The 24,722-nt window shown below is 42.6% G+C and overlaps 1 protein-coding gene across 1 annotated transcript; it reads left to right on the top strand.

Annotated features, from left to right (window-relative positions):
• Nucleotides 1-342: 342 nt before the first annotated feature.
• Nucleotides 343-21,471, top strand: LOC101860804 (zinc finger protein 341). The gene is made up of 14 exons (XM_005096738.3): nucleotides 343-678; nucleotides 3,849-3,923; nucleotides 4,628-4,875; nucleotides 5,401-5,472; nucleotides 5,918-6,046; nucleotides 9,376-9,823; nucleotides 10,256-10,404; nucleotides 11,489-11,638; nucleotides 13,303-13,518; nucleotides 14,542-14,733; nucleotides 15,228-15,424; nucleotides 15,918-16,078; nucleotides 16,948-17,148; nucleotides 18,137-21,471. Exons 1-14 carry the CDS (start codon nucleotides 594-596, stop codon nucleotides 19,642-19,644), a joined length of 3,831 nt encoding a protein of 1,276 aa, XP_005096795.2. The 5' UTR covers nucleotides 343-593; the 3' UTR covers nucleotides 19,645-21,471.
• Nucleotides 21,472-24,722: the final 3,251 nt, after the last annotated feature.

The raw sequence follows: 24,722 nt of genomic DNA, 5'->3' as shown, positions 1-24,722 counted from the left end.
TCTCTGTCTCTCTCTCCATCACACACACACACACACACACACACACACACACACACACACACACACACACACACACACACACACACACATATACATGATACTCGCACCCATCCACACCTAAACACACACACCCTTACACACAAACCAACAAATTATATACCAACAGAAAAACTCGTATAGACAGAATAAAATTATAAATTTTATAAATTAAAATTACATCAACTTTTGTTACTGTGTAGTATCGATTATCCAAACCAGGATAATCGATACCATCTGAGAATCGATCCACTTAACACCGGCGATACTTGGACCTTTGTTTTGATCTCGCAAGAGCTCGTGAGTATCGAGGTTTCGTTCATCGCGGAGGGGGTGGTTCGCCATTTTGAATGTCCAACTCCCGGCAGATCTCAGCGTAAAGTCAGAGTATAAAAATTATTTTAAAAGCCGATCAGTTTAGGAAAACACTAATACTTTTGTTCGACTTGCAACGTCCTATTTGTTGAAGTAGTTTTCTTGTCATATTAAGTCTGGAAAGGATTGCAATTTGTGTGGTCATCGGAAAAAGGAGAGTCTTGCGGGTTGTGTGATGATTCATGGAACGGCTGTCAACACAATCCACGAACCAAGATACAAGTGCTTGTATAGCACTTTGTTATCACCTCAACCAGCCGATCAATGGTAAACATTGCCTCGTGGCAGTTCGGTTATTCATAAATACACGACATGCATGCACGTGTCTCTACACTTTAAAGTTTGTAACTGCTTTTATTCATGTTCCGAATTGTTGGAATCGGATTTGTACATCTAAAAAAGTTTCGGAAAAAATTTAGTAATGAAATCATAAATTGCTTGACAACAAGATGAAGCCGCTGATTCCGCCAAGGTGTGGATTATTATTAGACTTATAGCGAGGCTAATATAATCTAGATTTAACGAAGTGTATACAGACCCGGTGACCGGGAACAAAGTCACGAAGTATACAGACCCGGTAGGGGAACTCTTTTGTGATTTCGGAAGGTTTCAGCGCCCAGACCCGGTAGAAATCTAGGCCTAGTCGTGTGTGTGTGTGGGAGAGAGAGAGAGAGGTGCTTGCAAAATGTATGACATGCCCCAGTTGGCAGGAGGCGGAGGGAACGAGAGAAAGATAGAGTGGGAAATAGGTGGGGACAAAGAAGGACAGAGACAAACAAAGATAGAGAGAAGGCGAGCGATAAACAGAGGGGAGAGAGAGAGAGAGGCAGAGAAATAGAGAGGGTGGCTGCTCGATTTAAATTATAACATTGTTCTTTACTTCAAATTGCGATTCCTCCAACTCCAAAACAGAGGAAAAACGATCGTTCATCGAAAAGACATCCGCAATCTTCATTTAGATCTCTAGATCTAGGCTAGCCGCGAAACTAGATCAAAGATTTATGTCTGTCTGCCCAGATCTAGATCTAGATCTATCCTAGGCCATCGATATCTAGATCTAGAAGAACCTAGATTCTAGGTCTACCCTGTGCCAAGAGGGCGCTGAAACTCTCCGAAATCACAAAAGAGTTCCCCTACCGGGTCTGTATACTTTGTGACTTTGTTCCCGGTTACCGGGTCTGTATATACACTCCCTTTAAATCTAGATCTCTCTCTTTACTATATAAGTGCGTTAAAACGCTGGTTTATATATAATATGTCTCTTGTAACACCTCTAATCTTCTGGTGCTCACCTTAAGTAGTCTTTTGACTGAGACTTAGATCTAGTTGCAGGCGCCATAAAACCTCTCTACTAAAACTAAATTAGAGTTCTAGATATCTAGATCTAGCAGACAACAGCAGAACCACCCCCCACCGAACAAAAACCCCCCAAAAAACCCAAAACCCACCGAAGTGGCTGTGCGTACGGCTCCCATACGTATAGCATCGAGGCTATGTGTACGGCCCTCCACTTCACATTATAAAGCTCTTTGTTGGCACACATAAACTATCAAACCGGACACTACAAGTGGACAAACTTAAACCCTGGAAGCGCGCAGGCCTAGATCTAGATCTCAATACGTTCTCTACATTCTCTGACCGTCTAGGCGCAGGCCCTTTATAATGGGTGTGAGCCGGGCTACCCGGGAAGCACACAGGCCCTCTATGCGTGCAGCTATAAAATGCTGCAGTCTTTGTTTTGAAGCTCTTTTTCTTTTCCCCAGAGGAAGAATAGGAATAGCACAGTTTGTTAGTTTCTCTTTTATTGTATATTTTCACACAAGTAAGGTAACTCTGATTGCAAAGTCCGCTCTTTTTCGAAGAGGGCGCCACCAAACATTGAGGACACTTTTTTAATTGGCTCAGTTATAGAGGAGTGAACTATCTTGTTATACATGATCTTTGTCTTGGCCAAGTTATCGATCGATAAAGTGACGCGGTCCAGATGAGCAATTATCAAGGCCGTTAGCTCACTTCTATCTAAATCTGAGGGCCGTACGCATAGCCACAAGGCAAAAAAACAACACGGCAACTAACAAACAAAAAACAAGCCATAAACCCCCCCCACAAAAAACCCCCCACCCCACAACAATAAAAGGTAAATTTTTACTTTTAGACCAGCATACACTACAGATACACCGTTTTGGGGGATAAACTGCCGTTACTTTTGCTGCAGAACTCACCTAGCCACTAAAACCCTTGCAAATCATTTGTTTTAAAAAAATGATCAAACCTAATTGCAAAACATCAAATTATGGTGAAATTAATTTTTTTATAATAGGAATCAGAGTATTCTTGTCACGCCTATCATCCTCTGCGATCAGAGCGACCCCAAAACTTCGCTTCGACTCACGCTCAATGTCTCCAAAGAGCCAAATCTGGTTCAAGACATGAGCCCGCTCATATGTTCTGTTCACAATTATTGTTTCGTCGATCTCTACTTCCACACCTCTACCACGTACGGCTACGGGCTCCTGATTGTTCAACCACTCCTCTGTCACCTCGCTTCAAAATTATTGCCAGTCCACAGTAGAATGGGCCAAAAGACCTAAACACTCTTGCACTGTCTTGTGGTCCCACAAACGACTGAGAAAATGGTTGACAAATAACACTACTTTCCTCATAGGAATAGAGCAATTATCCAAGAAAGAACCTTTATTGTCGGAAACACTGAAACCACAATGCATCCTCTTTTTTGTCTAGGAATCACAACTGTTCCAACAGCACCATAAACACTTATCCTCACGAAATGTGCACTGCATATTACACTTCGGGCAAACTACCTCCTTCAGCAAAACACCATGCAAACGTTTAAAAAATCACGGCTTTTCTGGTTGTCTTCGTATAGAATCTTTCACTTGAGATAAATAATTGAAGGTGCATGACTGGCACGAATCTATGACTTGACAGAGATCTAACCAACCCAACCCGGACTAGGAGCAGAGCGAGAATGACGGTTAGACTAGATTTCAAACTTACAGAGGGAATTATAATGACGTAAGCAAAGCACAGCAGACACTGTGAAATGTTTCATGTGCAATAATTAATGTGCAAAGTGGTTAGAAGTCGTGTGCGCATGCGCATTCAAAAAGGTTAGATGGCGCATAGTCTGTGACACGTGACTTGCTGTGGAATCACTTCACTTTTTCCCAGTCTGGTGTATTAGTACGTCAAATTCTTTAAAATATGTGTATACGATATAGGTGTCAATATCTTGCAAACGGGACATTTGGAATATTTTTTAATATCAATTTTTTTTTTCATATTCGTAAATAACGCACCCTAAAACCTACAAAAACCATTAACAAAGTAGTCAACATAACATAAGTCATTTTATGCTATTTTTATACTGTATGAATTATTGTAATTCAGTTTTGTTTTTTCTCTGCTCTGATCAGTTCAAGCTGTGGACAATCAGACTGTGGTGGCCGTGAGGTCATTGCTGGACTCTCAAGTTGTTACTGAAGCACAAGGTATGAAAGCAGGTTAAAATACTGTGGGTTTTTTGAGAGCTGAAATTTGCTCTGTCATGAGTGTTTACAGCAGCAGTAAATGATTGCTGCATGCACTTGTTGTGTATGTCTGAGACTCTTAGGAAAGTTGCCTAGATGAGTTGCTCTTAAATTGTTTTCAGGTAACTTGTACTGGGTTAAATAATAGCGTCAACTTAATTTTTATAAAAAATCTGAATTTCTGTTTTCAACTAAATGTGTGTCTAAAAGTTTGCCTTTTGATTATGGTAAAAGTCAAGCATCTTTTCATAATCATAACATCTTTGCTCCTTAAATATGACACTGTTCTGTAATCTGTTTTGTTATATATAATATAATTCAACTTCTATCTTGATGTGTTTTTCTGTTTTGTTCTAAGAAAGTGTCGTTCCTCTTGACGTTGAACCAAAAGATTCTGTACTAAATGTTAGAGTGGTTTCAGAAGCAGCTGTGCCCCTGACACAAAAAATACAAGAACTTGGAACACACTTCTGGGGATTTGGGCTTGTTCCTTCAAATAGATGCTCTTTGTTCTATCCGCAAATATTTTGCATTAGTAGGTGTGTATGGGTATAAATGTAATATAAATGTATGCATGCAGCTGAAGCTGAAGGAATTTGTATGTCATTATTATCATTCATTGCCATTGCTTAGCTGATAGTTGTTTGTATGTTATGTTTCTACAGATGAAGAAGAGGACATATTCCAGTGTGGCAAGTGCAAAAAGCAGTTCACCTCACTGCCGGCATTTGTCAGCCACAAACAGACGCCATGTTTGCTCCAGGCTCAGCAGCAGCCACAGCAGACAGTGCAGCAAATTCAGCAACCTCAAACATCCCAGCTTACCCTTGGTCCAGGACCAAGCACATTTGGACCCACCATAAATCTTAACCGACAGTTTCCGCAGGCCCAGCTCAATGGAACTGTATCTAATGTAAGAAATACAAATATGGGTGGGTTCATGTACATATTTGTACAGTTATTAGGTGGGGAGGGGAGTTCCTTATGTAAGAAATATAAGTGTGGGGGGGGGGGGGTTGGACTTCTGTTGATCAGTGATTGTACAGTGTTATGGAATATGATGATATACTGGGGAAGAGGAGGGTGAGGGGATATTGGTGAGTGTACATTGTAGCAAAAAATTTTTAAAAAATATATATATATTTGGTCTGTTGGCCATTGTTCATTGTTAGAATGCATGGATCAACTTTGTCAAGACTGGATTTTTATGTTGAGTCGAAACAGCTGTTGAGGAAATTTTGACGGTTTAGTTCAAGAAATGTGTAAATAAAAGATTTTTAGGTCAGCTGAGATGAATGGAGATGCAGTTTTCATGAATGTTTGTTCTTTTTGGTTTTGTATTGTTGTCATGGATGCTCAGTGTTGGCATTAATAGGTTAGGAATGTAAAATTGCTCTGAGTTAACCATGTACTGTTTGTGTGCTGTGTCTTTATTTAGATAAATGCGACTGCGCCCATCATCCAAGCTCACCCATGCCTCACCAGGTCGCTGAACCAGCCAGCCAATGCGGTATGCTGTCTGTTAACTTTTTTTCTCAGCTGCTTTTGTTTGTTTGGAGTGGTTTTATTTTGTAATGTACTGAGTACAATAGGGTCGTTACCCTCATACCAGTGTTGTTCTGTTACCATCAAAGAAACACAAAACCCTGTGACAAGTTTTTTCTTATGTCTCTAAATGAAAGTGGTCATGTTTACTTTACATATGGGATTAGTTAGAGTGATGGAAATTTGTTTAGTTTTCATGAATGGTTCATTTCAGTTATTGAGTGATTATTGCAGTATAAATATAGAAATGCCATTCTTTTTGATAATGTGTTCCTCAGGAGAAATATTTTGTCTTTGATGATGTTAGCTCCAGCATGATTTTGTTCTTGTTAAATTGTCTTGAAAGTAGGATATATAGAGTCAGTGTGGGGAAATGTCTTCAATGTTTCAAACCTTCATGTCTCTACCAGACGCTGACTTTGGGCGGTGTCCCTTCCTCCCCGATCTCACAGCTTTCGCAAGGCATGGTCTTCACGGACGACCTCATGGCACTCACCAATCTGGACACCTCAGGGCTGACCGCACCGGCAATACAGATGGTGGGTGGTTTTTATCTATTCTATGTTAAGATGGTAGGTGTTTGGTCGATGTAAGCTATCTTTTGTCTCTCCTGTGTATGCTTTGTGAGTCTTGGTACACCGTCTTTTGTTTTTCCTCCTCTCCCTGATTGGCTACAGATAATGCTGATTCTACAATTCCTAAGTGACATGTAGTTGTCCGCTTCTGTAGTTAATTGTCTCTAACTACTGTAGTGTGGCCACTGTGACAATTCCTTTGAAAGGGTTGCTCCTTTTGGTCCCGCTGTGTGTGACCAGCCTACAGATGTGTAAGTGTTCCTGCAATTTTGACTACGCCCAAATTTTTTCTGCCCCGGCCGGTCGTTTCGGACAAAACGTCTTTGGGCGTCAAAATTTTTCATGCGAATTTTTCTATTTTGCCATATATTATTGGAACAGACATGCGAATTAAAAAAAATACTACGCATTTCCAGCTCCCATTTCAGGGTGTCCAGCAAAGTCGTAAAAAAGTCGTAAATTCGGCGCCCTGGTCGTAAAGGTCGTAAATGGTAGTAAATTTGCCTTGAAGGTAGTAAAAATTTGGTAAACGGTCGTAAATTAGCCTGCATACTAAGTGATGAAGCCAGCAAGACTTTTCAGTGAACCCTAGCCTCCGTTTTTGCAGGTCGCGATTGTGATATAATTATTCGTTCTACCTTTTCCTCGTCCGAGAGTACGTTTCACGTGAAAAGCCGGCTATGGCGGCAGGTGGAAGTGTATGTGACACCGAGGCTCGATTGGGAAAATCGAGATCTACTTTCGCTTTCGTTACCACCCTGAAATTTGGCGTTTGTAATATGCAGGTTGTACAGTATAAACGCTGTGTCGCCGTGCAAACAAAATTTATTAATTACTCGGACTCTGTCACTTGTGGGGGTTGGGGGGGGGGAGTGAAAAGAAAATACAAGCTTTGTCCGATTTTTAGATTGTCGGGTTCGCCAGCGTGACAGGTCAGTGAACCTTCGTGCGAGGCACTACAAAGTACGGCATTGGTGAGCACCAGCGTTTGTTGGGGTCGCCAAAGTTCATTAAAAAGTCGAGCGTTGCGAAGTATAGGACTACGGAGTAGGGCAGGGATTATTGATTTTTTAAAAGAGACATTCGGGGGAGGGGGGGAGCGGATGAAGGCAACACCAGAGGACAAAAACTGTATGCAAATTTCTGAATTTTGATTAGATTTAGAGCCCTCTGCAAAGCGCGCGTTGGTGCAGGCCTTGTGTGGAATCGGGATCTTTCATACCTTGTAAGCCGTGTTATTGAAATAAAGTGTTCGCGTTTCATTTGTTGGGTGATAGTAAATTAGAACAATATTGTAGCTTTCTGTTCAAGACTGGCAGATTTTCAGTGCCACTGCCTCTTGCCCTCTCACAGTTCTTACACCTCTCACACTGAATATGTTTACTTGAGTCATTACGTGTTTGTGAGTGTGGGTGTGTGTGTGTGTGCGCGCGTTGTTGTTGTGTAACATGGCCCTGGAAAATGGAGAAGCCGGTTTGGCAGTCACCCTGTGTGTACACATTAGGTACAAATCTCCCCCCCCCCCCCACCAGGGCAGTGCTACTGACTGAAATGTCTTTAGGCCATTCCCAAAGGGAGGATATTAACATGTTCTTATGCACAGTAGAATTGTAAATGGGCTGATTTATCAATGTCATGCTCATACTGTGCTGGACCCGCGTAGGGGAAACTGCTGCCTTTTCTGTCCTCTTCTTTACTATCGTCATTTTCCTCTACTTCTTTTGTATGTTTGTCACACTTGTGAACTTCTATTTCCGGGGTGCCTTGATAGTCGAAGCTTGTACTTCTCTGTTGACATCCACCCCTTGTCGCTCATATCACCTATGCAGTTGCGAGCGCCGTTAAAACCTTAACTAAAACTAAATCTAGCTGCAAGCAAGCTTGCGATCATCTGTCTATCCTCCATTTTGTCGACTGGACTTTGTTGTGTGTTCTTTTCGTTCCATATGTTATGTAATAAAAATATATATGTTATTGATGGCGCAAATTAACTCCCTTTTTCGAGCTGGTGTGGGGCTTGATTTGCTGGGTAGTAAATTTTTTTCCAGGTAGTAAATTTTTTCAGGAAATATTGCTGGACACCCTGCCATTTGCATTTCCATGAAATAAACAAAAGTGTGCACACACATTATTTCCAGTGCCCATGAGCACAATCGGTTCAGTTCTGTTTGATAGTTGGAGCTAGCCAGATTGAGGGCGGAAAGTGACCTTTTTGGCACAAACCCATCGCCCGACTCACGGCCTAAAAAACGAACACATTTGTTTTCGAGGCCGAGCCTGCGAGTTGGGCAATCGGTTTGAGATATCTAATCCGCCAGTGAGCCATTATTTGAAGCTCAGTCATCGTGTCGGTGGGCCTGGTGTGCTGTTTTGTGCAAGGAAAAGCTACGATTCTTGTGGGTGCTCTTTCAAAGTGTAGCTTTTCTTTTTGCCGGAAAATGTTTTCTTTTTTGACAAGTGCTGTTTTACAGTTTGACTTTTGTTTCTACCAGAAAAGTTTTTTGATTAGAACTATTCATGTATTTCTTTGTAACTGTGATTGGTGTGGTGACTTTATGAGTGTGCAGATTTGGAGGTAGATCTCGAATATAGATCTATAGCTAGGTACTTTGTCTTGAAAAGATGCCTGAGCTCATTGTTTCTGAGCGTGATGATCTGAGTAGCATTGAGGCCAGTGTCAAAAATAAATTAAAGTGGCTAGAAGAAAGAGACAGCAACAGAGACTTTCTTTCAGGTTACATGCAGAAAATCGTACAGCCTGGTATGATCAGAGGTGTTGATAAGCCCCAGCCCCAGACACTTTATATAAACCGTCTGTAGAATCCTGTCACCAAGTCGCACTGTCCTGATGCCCGTGGGTTTCAATATCTGAGTAAGTGAAAGTGATGCCCAGTTGATTTACTGTTTTCAGTAGAATACATCTATATATAGACTTTTTTATGGTCTGATATTTTACTTTTCCAAGCTGAAAATGCCCCCATATAGCAGTCTAGATACCTTAATTTAAAAAACTTTTCCAGGGGAGCACGCCCCCAGACCCCCCCAAGTTGAATGAGGGTTGTGCCTGTGGCGCCCGCTTGCCGCAGCTACTCTTCTTCAGATTTTCAGGCAATTATTCGGAGGACCACTTACACGTCTGCAGCATATGATTGGAGTATGGCACTGGCAGGTCCTTGTACTTTTCTCTCCCTTTAATGTTTCTGTCTGTCTATCTATCTGACTTTTTTCCTACGTTAAATTACTGTGATGATGTGTTTGTTTCTTTTCACTCAAACTGCGTGTCTAACCTCCAGGTTACAGCCCCAATTGCGGGTCAGGCCTCCAACAACTCCAACGGCGTGACAATTTTCAGCCCCATCAGCAGCCTCACCAGTTCGGCCAACAACTTTGGGCCGGCTGCCGGGGCCACTGGTCAACTCCTGGTCCAGCAGGCCCCCCAGATCACGCTGACCACCATCACAGACAAAGGTGTTCAGCAACAGCAACAGCATATACAACAGCAGCAGCAGCAACAACAACTGCAACAACAGCAGCAGCAGATCCAACAACAGCAGCAACAGCTTCAACAACAGCAGTTGCAGCAGCAAATACAGCAAACTCAACAACAGCAGCAGCACTTAGCCCAGGCCATGCCCCCACCCCCTCCACCAGCCCCCCAGCCTCCCATCTCCCTGGCCATGGCCCCTTCCGCTCCGGCCGCTGTCCAACCGCAGGTTCTCAAAGCCACTACTACCAAAGCTGGTGAGTACAGTTTGCGTGTTTTGTTATCAGATTGTGGATTCAGCTTGTGCGTTTAGTCTTGTGCTGGTACAGTTGTAGAATTAAAACACAAGGAAAAGCTTCTCCTTTGTTTGTCCCTGTCTCTCCCCCCCCCCCCCCCCCCCCCCCCCCTCATCTTGTAGGGTCTTTGATCATGAACTGACTGTGAGCTTTATTCTAAATGTTGGGTAGAATATTTGACCCTATTCTGATTTGTCCTAACATAAGCACATCCCATTTGAAGTCACTTTCTTCAGCTTGGGGCTGGATGGTTGTGTCTGGTCTTTTCTGAGACTTTCAAAACCTGTTTAAGACTGGAGATTTGGTAACCATGTAGTTATGTGTGTACCTGCGTATGTGTGTGTATGTGTGTGTGTTCTGGTTGTAAGTAAGTTGCTGTATGCATATCTGCAGGTCGCAAGTCTGCCCAGAACAACTTCATCACAGTCTTGAACGCAGACAACAGTGTCAGTCTGCTGAGCACACGCAAGGGCAAAACCGCTCGGAACTCTGGGAATGCCGCTGTCGCCGAGGAGGAGGCCAACAGTAAACCCAAGTTACAGGTCTGTTTGTTCATGGTTTTTGCAGAATGGGGACTCTGAGCTCATACTTAAATCTTTAAACCCTGAGTTTTTTCTAGTCACCTGAACCTGGTATACTATGTCTCATTATAACCGCAAAAGCTTGCCTCCAATTTCTAAATAGAGGCTTAATTATTACTAAAAAACTTGGTTCGTGAATAGTTCTTCTATACAAGCAAAAGCTAGCATTAAATGAAACGAAACTCATTCGATGGGGAACAGGGTAATTACCGCGAGACGCACCTCGCGTACAAGCTTTTTGCCGGTAGGAGGGCATGGGATGGTAAACCCAAGGTACAGGACAGTATTTCTTGGTTGCTGTTCGTGTTCTTTATTGAGGGGGCGAGGGGTGTTGAGAGAGAGAGCTAGATTGAAAGAAATTGTTATGTGAAAATAAGTTGTGAGGCAGTATGGTGAAATCAGGTGCTTGTCAAAATAATGAAATCAAAGAAAACAACAATTTTCTGGCCTAGAGCAATTTTTTTTAAAGTTTCTGTTTTTGGATTAACAGCTTGTATGTCCATTCAAAAACTCATTTTTGTGTGGATTTTACTGAAAAATGTTGATCGAAGGCTAAAAAATGCAAATTTCTGGTTTCCAAGGACACTCATGCTTTGGAAGTAACTGAACTTTGACGGTAATTTTCTCGCAAATATAACCTCTGACACCAGGCAGCCCCCGCCTCCTTTAATCGCAAATATCTTGATTTTTTTTCAAGATTGGTGGGTGTTTTTTGTTGCCTATTGCAAGCTGAATGCATAATCTTTAAGATGATACTAATTAACTCTACATGCCCAAAAATGAGCACCTGAATTCACAGTGTCATGACACAAATATATGTTTATATTTTTAAAAAAATTTTGTTTAGCATACAGATAAATGCTCTAAATTGATTGTACTAGATGGTTTCAAGTGCTTTTTTTTTCTCTTGTTGTAGGTCACGGTTGTATGATCTGTTTCTTTCCAAGACTTTCTATTCTGATAACACTCTAATTGTACTTAAGTGTGGGAATTGCTGAAAAATATTCACCATTAGCCACTAAAATGTATGTGTATATGTCCACAGTGCGAGTACTGCAGCAAAACATTCACCAAGAACTTTGACCTTCAACAACATGTCCGTGCTCATACAGGGGAGAAACCGTTTCAGTGCATTGTGTGTGGCCGCGCCTTTGCTCAGAAGTCCAATGTCAAGAAACACATGGCCACACACAAAGTAAGTCTTATGCTCGCAATAATAAAAGCTTCTCATTACATATTGTCACCCTTGGCAATTTAAAAAAGTGGTTATATTTTTAATAAAATCTATAAGTCAGCCTCAAAGAGAAAGAAAGAAAGGAAATGATCACCAAAAGTATGTGAGGCCTTGAAGAGAAATTGATGTTAATAGTGATGAAATATTTGTACTTATGAGTGATGCAAAATTTTCAAATGTAAGTCGGGTCAGTGGTAAAGTCAAGCCGGCTGAGTTATTCTGTGTTATGTCCTTATGAATGAGAAGTGTGCAGCTGTGTGTGGGTGTGTTTGGCCAGATAGTCGTGGAAGTAAGAGCTACCCTTGTGTGTACTTACACATCAGTCCACTGGACCTGTTTGTTTGTTTGCGTCATATGCTTGAGCATTTTGCATTTGCCTATTGTTGTTGTTAACTTCTTGAATATTGTGCGTGATTGGCAGGTGCTCTGGTGTGATTTGCTCTTTTTTGATGTCCTGAACTCTCCTCTCCTTTTCTTTGTATGTTACTCTTGACTCTCTGGTAGTAACACCACCATATCTTCCACACTTATATGACCTATTTGTGTTGCAAGTGCTTTAAAACTCTTACCAAAACTTAAATAACTTCTTTAACTCTTTTTATCCTAGCCGTACCCCCATGGACTCTGTACCAGTCCTGGGGCCGCCGCGCCGTATGCGTCGGAAGTCAGTGCGTATAGTTCAAAGTGTTGTATTTCTTACATTTTCTCTAAGGTTTTAAGGAAATTTGGCAGTTATGTTAGAAATTGAATGTAGTTTTTGTAAATGTATGTTGTTAGAAAATACACCAATAGTACAATGTTGATTTTGAGGTGTATTCCACCCTCGAAATTGACCCTGATTGCCGCGCCCACGACGTCCCATTGGATTTTATAGATCTAGATCTAGCCCTACCCATTGAGCACGAATTCCAGTACTGACCCCTTCACCATGATCTGAATCGCTATTAGGTGAGTCTATGTCCTGTTTCTTATCTTCCACAACGGAATTTACAGCACTTATTTCAGAGTCACTTTCATCAAATTAGTATTATTCCCCCTCACTACCCATCGCCACTTCAAAAAGTACTTCGTCGGTCGTGAAAGTGCGTTTTCGAGACATCTTTCAAGCTTCTACACCCATCAAAAACAAAGAAACCACTATTCATTGGAAAATTAAAATATTCAGGCAGAGCTAGCATCGCCGTATTTGCGTATTTTGGTAATTACAAGCAGAACTAGCTTATTTGGCGTGACCGTATCGCTGTTCCGAGAATACTCGTAGCCCGGACTGGTCCTCGTTACGAGTATACTCGTAGCCCGGATAAAAAGAGTTAATCCTCTTCTCCGCCATGGATGGTTTGAGGGTGTTGACAGGAGACCGTGTTCCTGTCTTGTGTACTTGTTGCCTTGCTGTGTGTCTCTCACCTGTGCAGATGTTGAAGGATGCCTCTGACAGTTCATACTTTTCTTTCCTTCTGTTGATTCTGTCTATCTGTCTTACTTTTTGCTGCACTTAATGATCATGATTGTGTCAGTGTGCATCTGGTTACTCCAATTGCGACAACAAAATTACCGTATGAGGGACAGTTATGTTCTGAGCTGTTGAACAAACAGACAAACTAACTGGCAGACATCTCTCCTGGTAGGTGTGGCCATGTGGTACCTCCAACACCCTCCCTAAACAGCCTGAGCCGGTGGTGGAGAATGAAGAGGCTGGGCAGACGTCAACGCCCCCCTCAGTGACGGATGGCGCTCCCACAGGGCCAGGGTCTGCACCTGGCAATTTGTCTGAGCCCCCAACCTCCGACACTTTTGATGCAAGAGTTCCCAGGTCATTTGACTCCAGCATTGTGAACCAAATGGTAAGCAGTTGTGTCTATAAATGTTGCACAGAGTGTCCCAGACTTGATGACCACGGAAAGTTGAATAAAATAAATAACGCTTTAAATACAGCAGTCTCATGGTAGAAACATTAAAAAAAACCCTTCCAGACTGACTAGTCATAGCTCCCACTTTTCCGCTAAATAGCGGAAACTCCGCTACCTCCTCTTCATCTAGTTTTTCCTTCTCTTTCCTCCTTCTTCCGCTGGACCACTCTCTGTCGCAAATTGCGATACTTTTTTTACACACACCAAACACCGAACCGGGAGTGAGACGAAAACGCGGCTTGCGCATGTCTGCTTGTAGCTTCCTACTTCCGTTCTGTGCCTAGTGCTAAAGTTTCACATTGTTACTTTTTTGTGGAGCGACAGTGTCGACTGTCAATCGAGCATCGTGACAATGGTGCGCCGTGTTGTTATTGAAAATGACGAAAATTTGAGAGAAATTGATGTAGACTGCTAAAATAAATGGAGCTAGATTGAGAAAGAAGCAGACGGTTTCCGACTTCAACAGTTCTTTAGAAAATTGAACAAGCTGGGTGTTGCACTTTGCATTTGGTGCGATAAAGAAATCTTGTATAGTGGCAAAGGAGTTACCACATCGTTGCACAAGTCGAAAGTGAAATAGATCTTTTTATGAGGCACAAGCTGGCAACAAACACTGGATTTTTAGTCACCAATCTGGGTCAAATGCATGTTCGTGAGTTGTTGTCTTTTTTCAAATACATTTTAATTCAGTATGGTTAACAAATATGACACTTTTCCCTTCCAAAAACATGGATGTTCCAGTATATTGCCTCCGGATCTCACTGGTTTTACTCAGGCCTTTGGAGAGCATGCGTACAATTGCAGTTCTTTAGTGACTTGTGTGCTGACAGGTTTCTCCTGGGACATACGTACCATTGTTTAGGGGGGAGGGAGCGGTAATCGTTTGTACTTGTGATTATCTTAGACATGTGGCTGTTGGAGCAGGTTTGACTGTATTTCTTTCTTGTTTTTTTGTAGCAACAACAACAGCAACAACAACAACAACAACTACAACAACTACAACAACCAGAAGACGAGGAAGGTTCGGAGGAGAGCGGGCCGAGGGTAAAGGTGATCGTGGACAACTCTTATGTGTGCCAGTATTGTCCAGCCAAGTTCAAGTCCTACTACCAGCTCAAGACGCACCTTGTGACGCACAAGAGCGAACAGGTTACTACATATGACGGCTGGCAGCTCGTGGTTTAGCTCATGCCCTATCTGTTTTGTTTGGGAGGTGATTTGTTGGTTTTGGAGATTGGGGGGGGGGGGACCATTGGATGGCTTACACAGGCACCTGTCCTTGGTACAGTTTAGCTTTGTTTGTGTTTGCTTCATGAGTGAAGGTGGCTTATGTGTGGAGAAGGAGTGAGAGAAAGAGAGAGTGATCTGAAAATATAGTAGATATTTCGGTGGTCTCATGTTTATGGTTAGGAAAGGCTGTCTGTTCGTCTTAATCTTTGTTTTTCTCACTTCTTTTCTCTTTCTTTCTCTCTCTATCTTTCTCTCTTCTCTGTTTCTCTCTAAGTGTATCTCATCCAGACTATTACTCCCTTGCTCTCCTTTCTTGCTGTGTCTGTCTGTCTGTGTCTGTTTCCCTCCTCTGTCTGCGTCAGTGCACCTGTTCACATGAATGACCTATGTGTTGTTACTGTCTGCTTGCCTAGGTGTACAAGTGTGTGATGAAGAACTGTGGTCAGTCTTATCGCGACCTGGACGACTTTCTGAGCCATGTCAAGTCCCACGAGAGCGAGATGAGTTACCGGTGTCACCAGTGCCACAAGTACTTCAAGTCTCTATGTGAGCTGGGAGTGCACCAGTACACTCACGTGTACATGAACCAGAGTGTCAAGTCGGGACCCAGGTATAACATACATGGGAGGGTGGGTAGGGGTTTGTACTCTCTCAACTATAAGTGCCCCACAATAGTGATCATGGTTGTAATGTTAAACGTTACAGTAGTGGTTTTTGAAATAAGGTAACATAAAATGGGACAATTGTGGATATCGCAATAACTTTGAATGTTACAATAGTGGTTATCGCAATAACATTAAATATTACAGTAATGTTTATTGCAATAACGTTGAATGTGACAATAGTGATTATCGCAATAATAACATTAATTATGACAATAGTGGTTATTGCAATAAAATTGAACGTGACAAATAGTACTTATGGTAACTATGTTAAAACATTAAAGGTTACAACAGTGGTTATTCCTGTAGCATTTAAGGAGACAAGGGTGGTTATTGTAACGACTGTTCGGCTGACTGTTGATTGTATCGGCCACTCTGTTCGCCATGCTGTGAAGACCACTGTGGTTGTACTGACTGTTAGTTTTTGTGACCCCCACCCAGGCACTTCCAATGCACAAAATGTGGCAACAAGTACACGACCCCTGAGGCTCTGGAGCATCACACGTCCACCACCTCGCATGACTACCGATGTCCACACTGCGAGAAACAGTTCACTTGTGAGAGATTTCTCCGTCGACATCTGCCCATCCATGGCTCTGAGGGTAAGATACTTCAAGGGTGGATTACTACACAGTAGATCGGAATTCATGGGAAATGTTTGCCGTTTTTATATTTATTTCTTGAGGGTCTGGTGTAAATGTAATTTGAGGCCCACAAGGTTTTCAGTAAATAGCTGCACTTCCATCTTGTCTTTGTGACAATCCAGCAACTTCAGTTTCCCATTTCGGACAAGAAGAGATAACAGGTCGTGTGGAATTGGAGAATATTGTAACAACAGGTAAGTTTGATGGAAAGAGAGGAAGAGGCAGATAGAGGGAAAAGATACTGGACAAGATGACAACAATGCTAGGAGCAGCAAGAACAACAGACACCATTGCTGCAACGCAAGACAGAGTGAAGTGGAGGTCCATGATCGCCCATGCCAGTCGGCTAGGCACTGGAGGATGATGATGATGAGCTATTAATTCTACTTCTTTCCCTTTGTTTCTTTCCATCTTACTTGTTTCTTTCCATCTTACTTTTGCCCAGCCCTAAAATGCAGTTGCTAAATTGATGTGCTACAGAGTTTGTATCCTGCGGGTCAGTTTGACGTATGTTGTTTGACACACTCTACATTTGTGTGTATGTTTCATATTAGTTTGACTTTTATGAGAGTTTAAACATGTGTGTATGTTTCCATTAGTTTGACTTTTATGAGAGTTTAAACATGTGTGTATGTTTCCATTAGTTTGACTTTTATGAGAGTTTAAACATGTGTGTATGTTTCCATTAGTTTGACTTTTATGAGAGTTTAAACATGTGTGTATGTTTCCATTAGTTTGACTTTTATGAGAGTTTAAACGTGTGTGTATATATATGAATTTTTAAATATCGGTTCTGACTTTTGCTACCCTTCTTGTGTATGTTTCAGGTCAGTTTGAGTGTGGCCGTTGCCACAAGCGCTTCAAGACTGAGCACTACCTGAAGTCTCATGTGCTCATCCACACGGGTGAGACTCCCTATGCTTGTAATATATGTCAGGCGGCCTTCAACCGTAAGGACAAGCTGAAGCGTCACATGACCATCCACGACGCTGTCAAGAAATACCGATGTCCCTTCCGGAACATTGCAGGTGAAGAGCTCTTTATGGTTTGTGGTATACACGATCTTGTGTTTTGTCTGTCCCCTTCCTCAAATTCACTGCGATGGACTGAAATTGGAATTACTTCTTTTCTTTTCCCTTTATTGTTTGTGTCTGTCTTGCTTTTGTCCTGCCCTAAATGACCTTTATCGAATCAATAGGCTTCTCTTTACTCAATTCGGACCTGGGATAAGGCTTGTAATTTCTGATGTCCTGCTTCAAAAAGAAAATCTCTGAACACTTCCTGAAAAAAAAAAAGTGAAAGTTAAAAACAATCGTAGACATAGGTGTCCTCTGTCACTAACGTTATCTTAGCTGTCGGTCAAATGATGTCTGCTGTAGATGACATAATTCAGACTTATCTGACGTAAGGCCCCATTGCTGTCAGTTATTATGGGCATAATTTCACTTGTCACTGATGCAGTATGAACTGTCCTTTACATGTTGTCTTCTTTACCTGTCACCTGTCTTTGACATAAGGTTTACATCATTGTCACTTGTCTCTGACGTAATGTCCCTATCCTTGCCACCTGTCAATGACGTGTCATTATCAATGTCACCTGTTACTGATATAACATCCTCATACCTGTCACCTGTTCTGTTATTGACATATGGTTGCTTTTAAGCACAAGGGGGCTATCCTGAAAAGTGCTGTTTTGATAAAATTGAAGGTAAAGTGTTTCCCCCTTGTTCAGTTTCTTTAAAAGACAAGGAGAGTTTTCTCCATAACCAAACAAATATACGCACCAATGAAACCAAACTTCTCCTACAGGTAGGGCAATGCTCACTTTTGGTGTAGGGCAAGATTTCTGGAAACCTCCGAATCTGGGTTAGCCCGCTTGTCCTTAAAAGCGACCGTATGTCCTCACCACTGTCATCTGTTAATGGCTTAATTGGCTCATCATTGTCACCTGTTTCTGACATAATGTACTTATCACGGTCATCTGTCTCTGACATTATGTTATGGATGTGGTTGCAGGCTGCACCAAAGAGTTCAACCGGCCGGACAAGCTGAAGGCCCACATCATCACCCACAGTGGCATCAAGCCGTACAAGTGCAGCATCTGCGGCAAGAGCTTCTCCCGCCGGCCCCACATGGTGGAACACGAGCGAGGCCACAACGCTGACTTCCGTTTTAAGTGTGAGAAATGCGGGAAAGGGTTCTTCCGTCCTAAGCTCTTCAATGAGCACAAGTGTCTTCCGTCACGAGCTGGTGTGGAGCAGCACTTCCGCCCACGCAATCGACGCAAGCTGGGGCGCCCGCGGAAACGCATGATCAGCATCACTCCGGATTCCATCGCCAAAAGTAGGGGCAAGCAGTACCCATCTAGAACGCGGGGCAAGGGCACTCTACTCTCTTCCACCACAGCACAGCTGGTGGCGCAGCATCTGTCGGCAAAACAACAGCAGCAGCTTCAGGAGTCAGAGCAGCTGCAGCAACCACACAGGCAGCCGGACAAGCTGAAAGGCAAGAAGGCTTCCCCCGGCAGCACTCGGCGTCGCAGCAAGAACACCCTGTCTGTGGAAGTGGTGAAGGCGCTGCCAGTCCTTACTCCCACGGAGAAGGTTGAGGTGACCCCGGGACTGGACATGGAGGTTGAGGAGATTGCACCCGACAAAGGGGAAGAGGAGACATTGACAGGCTCACAGGTTTTGTCCCCCTCACTGCAGCGGGTGAGCCTGGGGCCGGCAGGAGAGCTGGTAGATCACTACGTGGTGCACCTGACCGAGTCTGTGGATGGTAGCGCCCCCACTATACAGACGGCTTTTATCCCGGCTGTGTCAGGTGGCCAGATGTTTGCCAGTGGGCCAGGCGGTATGGCCATCCAGCCCATCGCAATCATTGAGGCCAGCTCTCTCAATATGGGTGCTGGTAGTGAGGTTGCCGGGACGCAGATCCTGACAGCAGATGTGGCGGGGGCCATGATGAGGCCACAGGCGGAGCTGCACCTGCACAAGGAGGATGGGCGGGAAGTGGCGGCGGAGGGGCTTGTCTCCCATGCTGAGGCGCAGGGCAGGCTGGCAGACAGTGGGTCGCATGTCAAGACGGAGATGGAGGACACCAGGCTGATGATCTTGTCTGAACACAAAGCGAGGGGTGCAGTAGGGGGTATCTCCCCCACAGCTTCTACTGACGTCCTTGTTGGGGGTCAGACTCCGTCCGTCATGGAAGTCCATGGTCATGCTGGTGATGCTCAGGTTGGGGGGCAGAGGGTGGGCAAAGACGATGTTGTCATGGTGATCGGCAATGGGGGGATCATGGGTGATGGAAGTGGGATGGTGGGTGTGGGTGGGGAAGAGGAAGAGGGAGCAGACATCTTGGAAGTGAACTCGTCTCTCTCCTTCTTCCAGCCCCCAGTCAGCTCCGAGGCGTTCGTGGAGAGGCAAGTGGTTGTCTCTGATGGACAGGCCTTCATTGCCTGCTCTAGTCAACTCGTCGACTACACCACCTCTGATGCTGTGTTGCCTAGCAATGCCATCAGATAACACAAACTTGTGCAAATGCACTTTAACTTACACATGCACAAAATAATTGGTATGGTACAAGCATTTTGTTTAGCTTTTGGTGCTAAATTAATTTTGTTTATAATGTGTATATTGATCTAGTTTTTAATCATTAGCCCAGCGCGCACATTACTGGTTCTTTATGTTTGCTCCAACGACTGTTATGTTTTAATGTTCTGTGGGACATTGTCAACTGTTTCCTTCCTTTCATTGCTGCTTATAACATTGTGACCCTTCTCGGTGTGATGGATGAGATTGGTAGATGTCCCATCAACTTTCCTTAATTTTGTTACACTGTGAAATGTCTCTGTTATGCAACATTCTGCCCACTGATGGCATTTGAAATATCATTAACATTTTCTTCATGGTGATATTGTAGAGTGTCTGATGGTGTAAAACGCTGCTGTTATGTTGCTTTATTCATAGCTGCCACTTTCCCGCTAAATAGCGGAAACTCCGCTCCATCTAGCTTTTCCCGCTACTTTCCTCCTTCCTCCGCTGGACAGCTCTTGGCCGCAAATCGCGATACTTTTTTTTTACACGCGGAAATCGCCGAACCGGGAGTGAGACAAAAAAGCGGCGTGCGCATGTCCACCTGTAGCTTTCTACTTCCGTTCTGTGCCTAGTTTCACATTGTTTATTGTTGTGGACTGTCGATCGAGCATCGGGGCGATGGCGTGCCGAGTTATCATTAAAAACGGCAGAGATTCAAGAGAAATTGATGCAGAATGCAAAAATAAATGGAGCTGGATTGAGAAAGAGGCAGACAATGTGCTTTCAAATTTCATTTGAGAATTGAACAAGCCGAGTGCTGCACTTTGCGTTTGGAGCGATAAGTAAGAAGGCAATTGTTTACTTTCTCGCTTTTAATTCCAGCCGCGCCTAAAATCCTAAATTATCTAGATCTAGAATCTAGACGAAACTCTATGCATCCCCGACTGGATATTCAACTCTTTGCGCTAGAGTTAAGAATACGTAAACCACGGCTATTTCATCATTTGTAGGTAGATATATCTAGATCTAGTAACATACACTGGCTTTCGGCCTTCCGTGCTGATTTTGATGGCCATTGAGTAAAACATTCATAGAGTTCAGAGTGGTTGCTCGCTACGAAGTCCTCCCCCGGAATTAAACACGAGAAAGTAAACAATTAACAAGAAAGACAATTTTGTACTACTACTACAGCGGCAAAGGTGTTGCCTCCTTAATCCAATACTGCTCAACATTTTTGCTCAAGTCTAAAGTGGAAGAAATCTTTTTATGAAACACTAGATTGCAAACACTTTTTAGTCTCCAAACTGGGTCAAATGCTTGTTAGTCAACTTAGTGTCTTTGATTGTTTTTTGGTTTTTTTTTTGCAAATGCATTTTAATTCAGTTGCCTGTAGTTAACAAATATGACAGTTTTCCCTACCAAAAACATAGATGTTCCAACATATTGGATCTGGATTTCACTGGTTTTGCTCCGGCTTTCGGAGGGCGCACGTACGCTTTCGCGTGAATTTCCTCCTTTTTTGTAATTCCTGAGTGGCAGCTATGTTTATTGAAAGTGTTTTCAAGCCATTCTGCTTCTTCTTTCCTATCAATGGTCTATCGTCCTTATCTCTCCTCCTTCTTTTTGGTATTTGTTACTTTCTTGTAACACCTCTAATCTTCGGCACTTATAGGACCTTATTGTGTTGCAAGTGCAGTAAAACTCTTACTAAAACTAAAAAAAAAACATTCAGTCATTATATTTAGTCTCCCTGGAAAGAAAATGCAACAACAATGATGACTTTATTCTGAATAATAAAATTGTTTTGTATGGTGACTGTTGCTTGTAATTTGTCATGTGTTACCTATCTGTGTTGTGTGTGTTGATCTCTTACTGTCATAATGTGTGTTGTCTGTTCTGTGTGCAATGACTTCTGCATGTCCTGTCTGTGCTGTGTGTTTGGTTTTGTTCTTTTATTTATATATATATATATATATATATATATATATATATATATATATAAACTGTGGAGTTTGCTTAAACAGAACACTGTTAGTTAGTCGGAAGACAATAGTACACTAAAGAATACAAAATATCTCATTATTTTCCTTCGTCTTTGTTAGAAAATTATGGATGAGCTGCAATGCTCACATTTCTAAATCAAAATGAATTCCGATGATTATGTCGGCTAAATCTTCACTAGCAACCCTCAAGTAACACAAATCATCAAGTCTTGCTGGTTTCCAGATGCCAAACAGACGAAAGAGACACAAGAACACATGTGTGTCGATTAAAAAGAGACATCGCCATTGTTTTGTTTGCCTCTATTATCAGACACATCCATATATAGCTGTCCCCGTCCCCGTCGTTTTATGCTAGAAACATTCTGAAATTATGCAAACAGAGCCCAAAAATGTGAAATTATGCGATTCTGTTAATTTTAACAAAGAATGATAAAGGAAGATAATAAGAAATTATGCAAAAAATGATCAAATTTTGCTAAATTATGTGGGGTGCATAAAACCACGGGGACAGCCATAAGCCTACTCACTTCCTATAGGCCTTGCGATGCCAGGAGAACGAATGTACGGTATGTCTGTCGCCTGACCTTTGGTCGATCATGGTCTATTGTCTCTGCAAAGCTAGTTCACACTGGCCGCACACATTGACATGAGCAAGTGGGTGATTGGCGGGTGCTCTGGTGTGGTTTGCTTCTTCTTTATCTCGCCTCCTTCTTTTTTTATGTTTGGTTACTATCTTGTAACACCTCTAATCTTCAGCACTTATATATATATGACCTTATCCAACTTATACTTATTGTGCTGCAAGTGCCGTAAAACTGTTACTAAAACTGACGTGAGCATGTGGCAGCTTCTGTGTTTCAAGACGTCGCTGGCATTGGCATTTGGCTTTCTTTCTCATTTCTATCTACTTGTTCGTCTATTCTGTGTCTCAATCTGACAGTGGTGAAGAGAAAGCAGGATACGTACAGCCTCTAAATTAGTCTAATTCAGATTGCTGTTGCTGAAAGAGGTCTGACTAAAGTGTTTTTCGGCCATTCCCAAAGGGGGGATATTAATATGATCTTGTGCACAGTAGAATTGTAAATGGGCTGATTTATCAATGTCATGCTCCTACCGTGCCGGAGGGGAACTGCTGCTTTATCTTTCCTCTTCCTAACTACTGTCATTGTTTCCTCTACCTCTTTTGTATGTTTGTCATTCTCTTGTGAACTGCTATTTCCGGGGTGCCTTGGTAGTCGAAGCAGACCTTGTGCTGTTGAGGCTAGAGAGGTGAGCAGAGTAAGTCCCCGTTCGGACTTCTCTGTTGACATCCACCCCTTGGCGCTCATTTGACCTTATATGCAGTTGTGAGCGCCATAAAAACCTAACTAAAAGTAAACGAGGTAGTTGCTAAAAACTTTCAATTCAAAAAGTGAAATTTTTGCTGCAAGCATGTCATTCCCAACCCTATGCTGTGTGGGAAACCCCTCTCAATACCAAAAACCCGGCTAAACTGAAGAAAATCCAGTGATCCCGCCGATTTCGGTTTAAATGGATTCCGCTGTGTATTTCATTTCATACCCTGTGACGTGATATAGGCCTGTCCCCGTGGTTTTATGCACTCCGCATAATTTAGCAGAACTTGATCATTTTTTGCTTATATCTGATTATTTTCCTTTGTCATTCTTTTTAAAATTAACAGAATCGCATAATTTCACATTTTTTTTGCTCAGTTTGCATAATTTCGGAATTTTTCTTGTATAAAACGAAGGGGACAGATAGGCCTGTCCTGCATGTTTTCAAATCCACAGCAGAGCCTTTCACCATGTACATAACGTGTTAACTAGGACTATAGGCAAAAGAATCGGAAGAGGAAGAAAGGACAACGGACGACTGTTGTTATACTTTGGTGCTCAATAAAATTAACGAAGATATATCACAGACTGAGTTTTGTTGTTTGTGGGTTGGGCATCACTGACATATTTGTCACTTTTCCGAATGCTTGGGAAATTTTTTGTAGGGTGTGACTGGATTATGGATACTGGATGGCCACATGGAAAAACATTGTACTGCTACTGCTACCACCACTGTGTACTACACTGTACTACTGGATCATGCATGGTTGGGAGGTTGACGAGCTGGTCGTTTCGTGGGTGGTTAGCGGGTGCTCTGGTGTGGTTTGCTTCTTCTTTCCTAACAAACGTCTATCGTCTTTATCTCCCCTCCTTTTTGTGTTTGTGTTTGTTACTCTCTTGTAACACCTCTAATCTTCGGCACTCATATGACCTTATGCAGATGCGAGCGCCGTAAAACCTCTACTAAAACTAAAAACACCACTTTTTAAAACTGGGTCCTGGGTAGTTGACGGGTGGGGCCAGCTGTTCACTTCACTGTACAAGACCTTGTTGTGTTTGTGTGCTGGATGGGTCATTTCACAAAACGTAAGTGCAATGGGTAGTTGAAGGGTGATCCCAGCTGGTATTTTCATCAGTATGGTTCTGCCTGAATAGCAACTTGTGTTCAGCATAGTAGTACATAATAGATTGAAGTCATGCAGAACCTGAAACTTATATGACCTTATTGAGTTGCAAGTGCCGTAAATCTCTTACTAAAATTAAAACTAAAAGCAGATCGTAAAACCTGTTACATGCATCATTTTCAGGCGGCTGGAGGGTGCCAGTGGTAGGTCATAGTCCTACAATGTGGGTGGTTGGCGGGTGCTCTGGTGTGGTTTGCTTCTTCTTTCCTATCAAACATCTATCGTCCTTATCCCACCTTCTTCTTTTTTGTGTTTGTTACTCTCCTGTAACACCTCTAATCTTCTGGCGCTCATATGACCGTATGCAGCTGCGAGCGCCGTAAAACCTCTACTAAAACTAAATAGTCGTACAATGTATTTTTATACTTTCTCTCTGTTGTTTCTGCCACTCTGTCTCACTTTTCCCCATCACAAAGTGACCATTATTGCGTCGCTGTGCTTCTCTTTACTCAAAGTCAAAATCTCAAAGGTGTTATATAATCAGCATTTCATATCTTCCTGTTATCCCACTGTCTGGCTCCCTTCCTATTTGCTGTTGCATGTAC

This window comes from Aplysia californica, unplaced genomic scaffold (genome assembly GCF_000002075.1).
Source record: "Aplysia californica isolate F4 #8 unplaced genomic scaffold, AplCal3.0 scaffold00136, whole genome shotgun sequence".
In the NCBI taxonomy this organism is placed as follows: Eukaryota; Metazoa; Mollusca; class Gastropoda; order Aplysiida; family Aplysiidae; genus Aplysia; species Aplysia californica.
The sequence above is the reverse complement of the archived record's forward strand: the minus strand, read 5'-3'. Positions and strand labels throughout refer to the sequence as shown.

What these genes read in the sequence shown, in the direction of transcription:
- LOC101860804 (XM_005096738.3), top strand. Translation starts at nt 594, where the DNA reads ATGGAACGGCTGTCAACACAATCCACGAACCAAGATACAAGTGCTTGT. An exon ending in TCAATGGAACTGTATCTAAT is followed by an intron (nt 4,876 to 5,400) that starts GTAAGAAATACA and finishes GTCTTTATTTAG; the next exon opens with ATAAATGCGACTGCGCCCAT. An exon ending in GCCCATCCATGGCTCTGAGG is followed by an intron (nt 16,079 to 16,947) that starts GTAAGATACTTC and finishes TGTATGTTTCAG; the next exon opens with GTCAGTTTGAGTGTGGCCGT.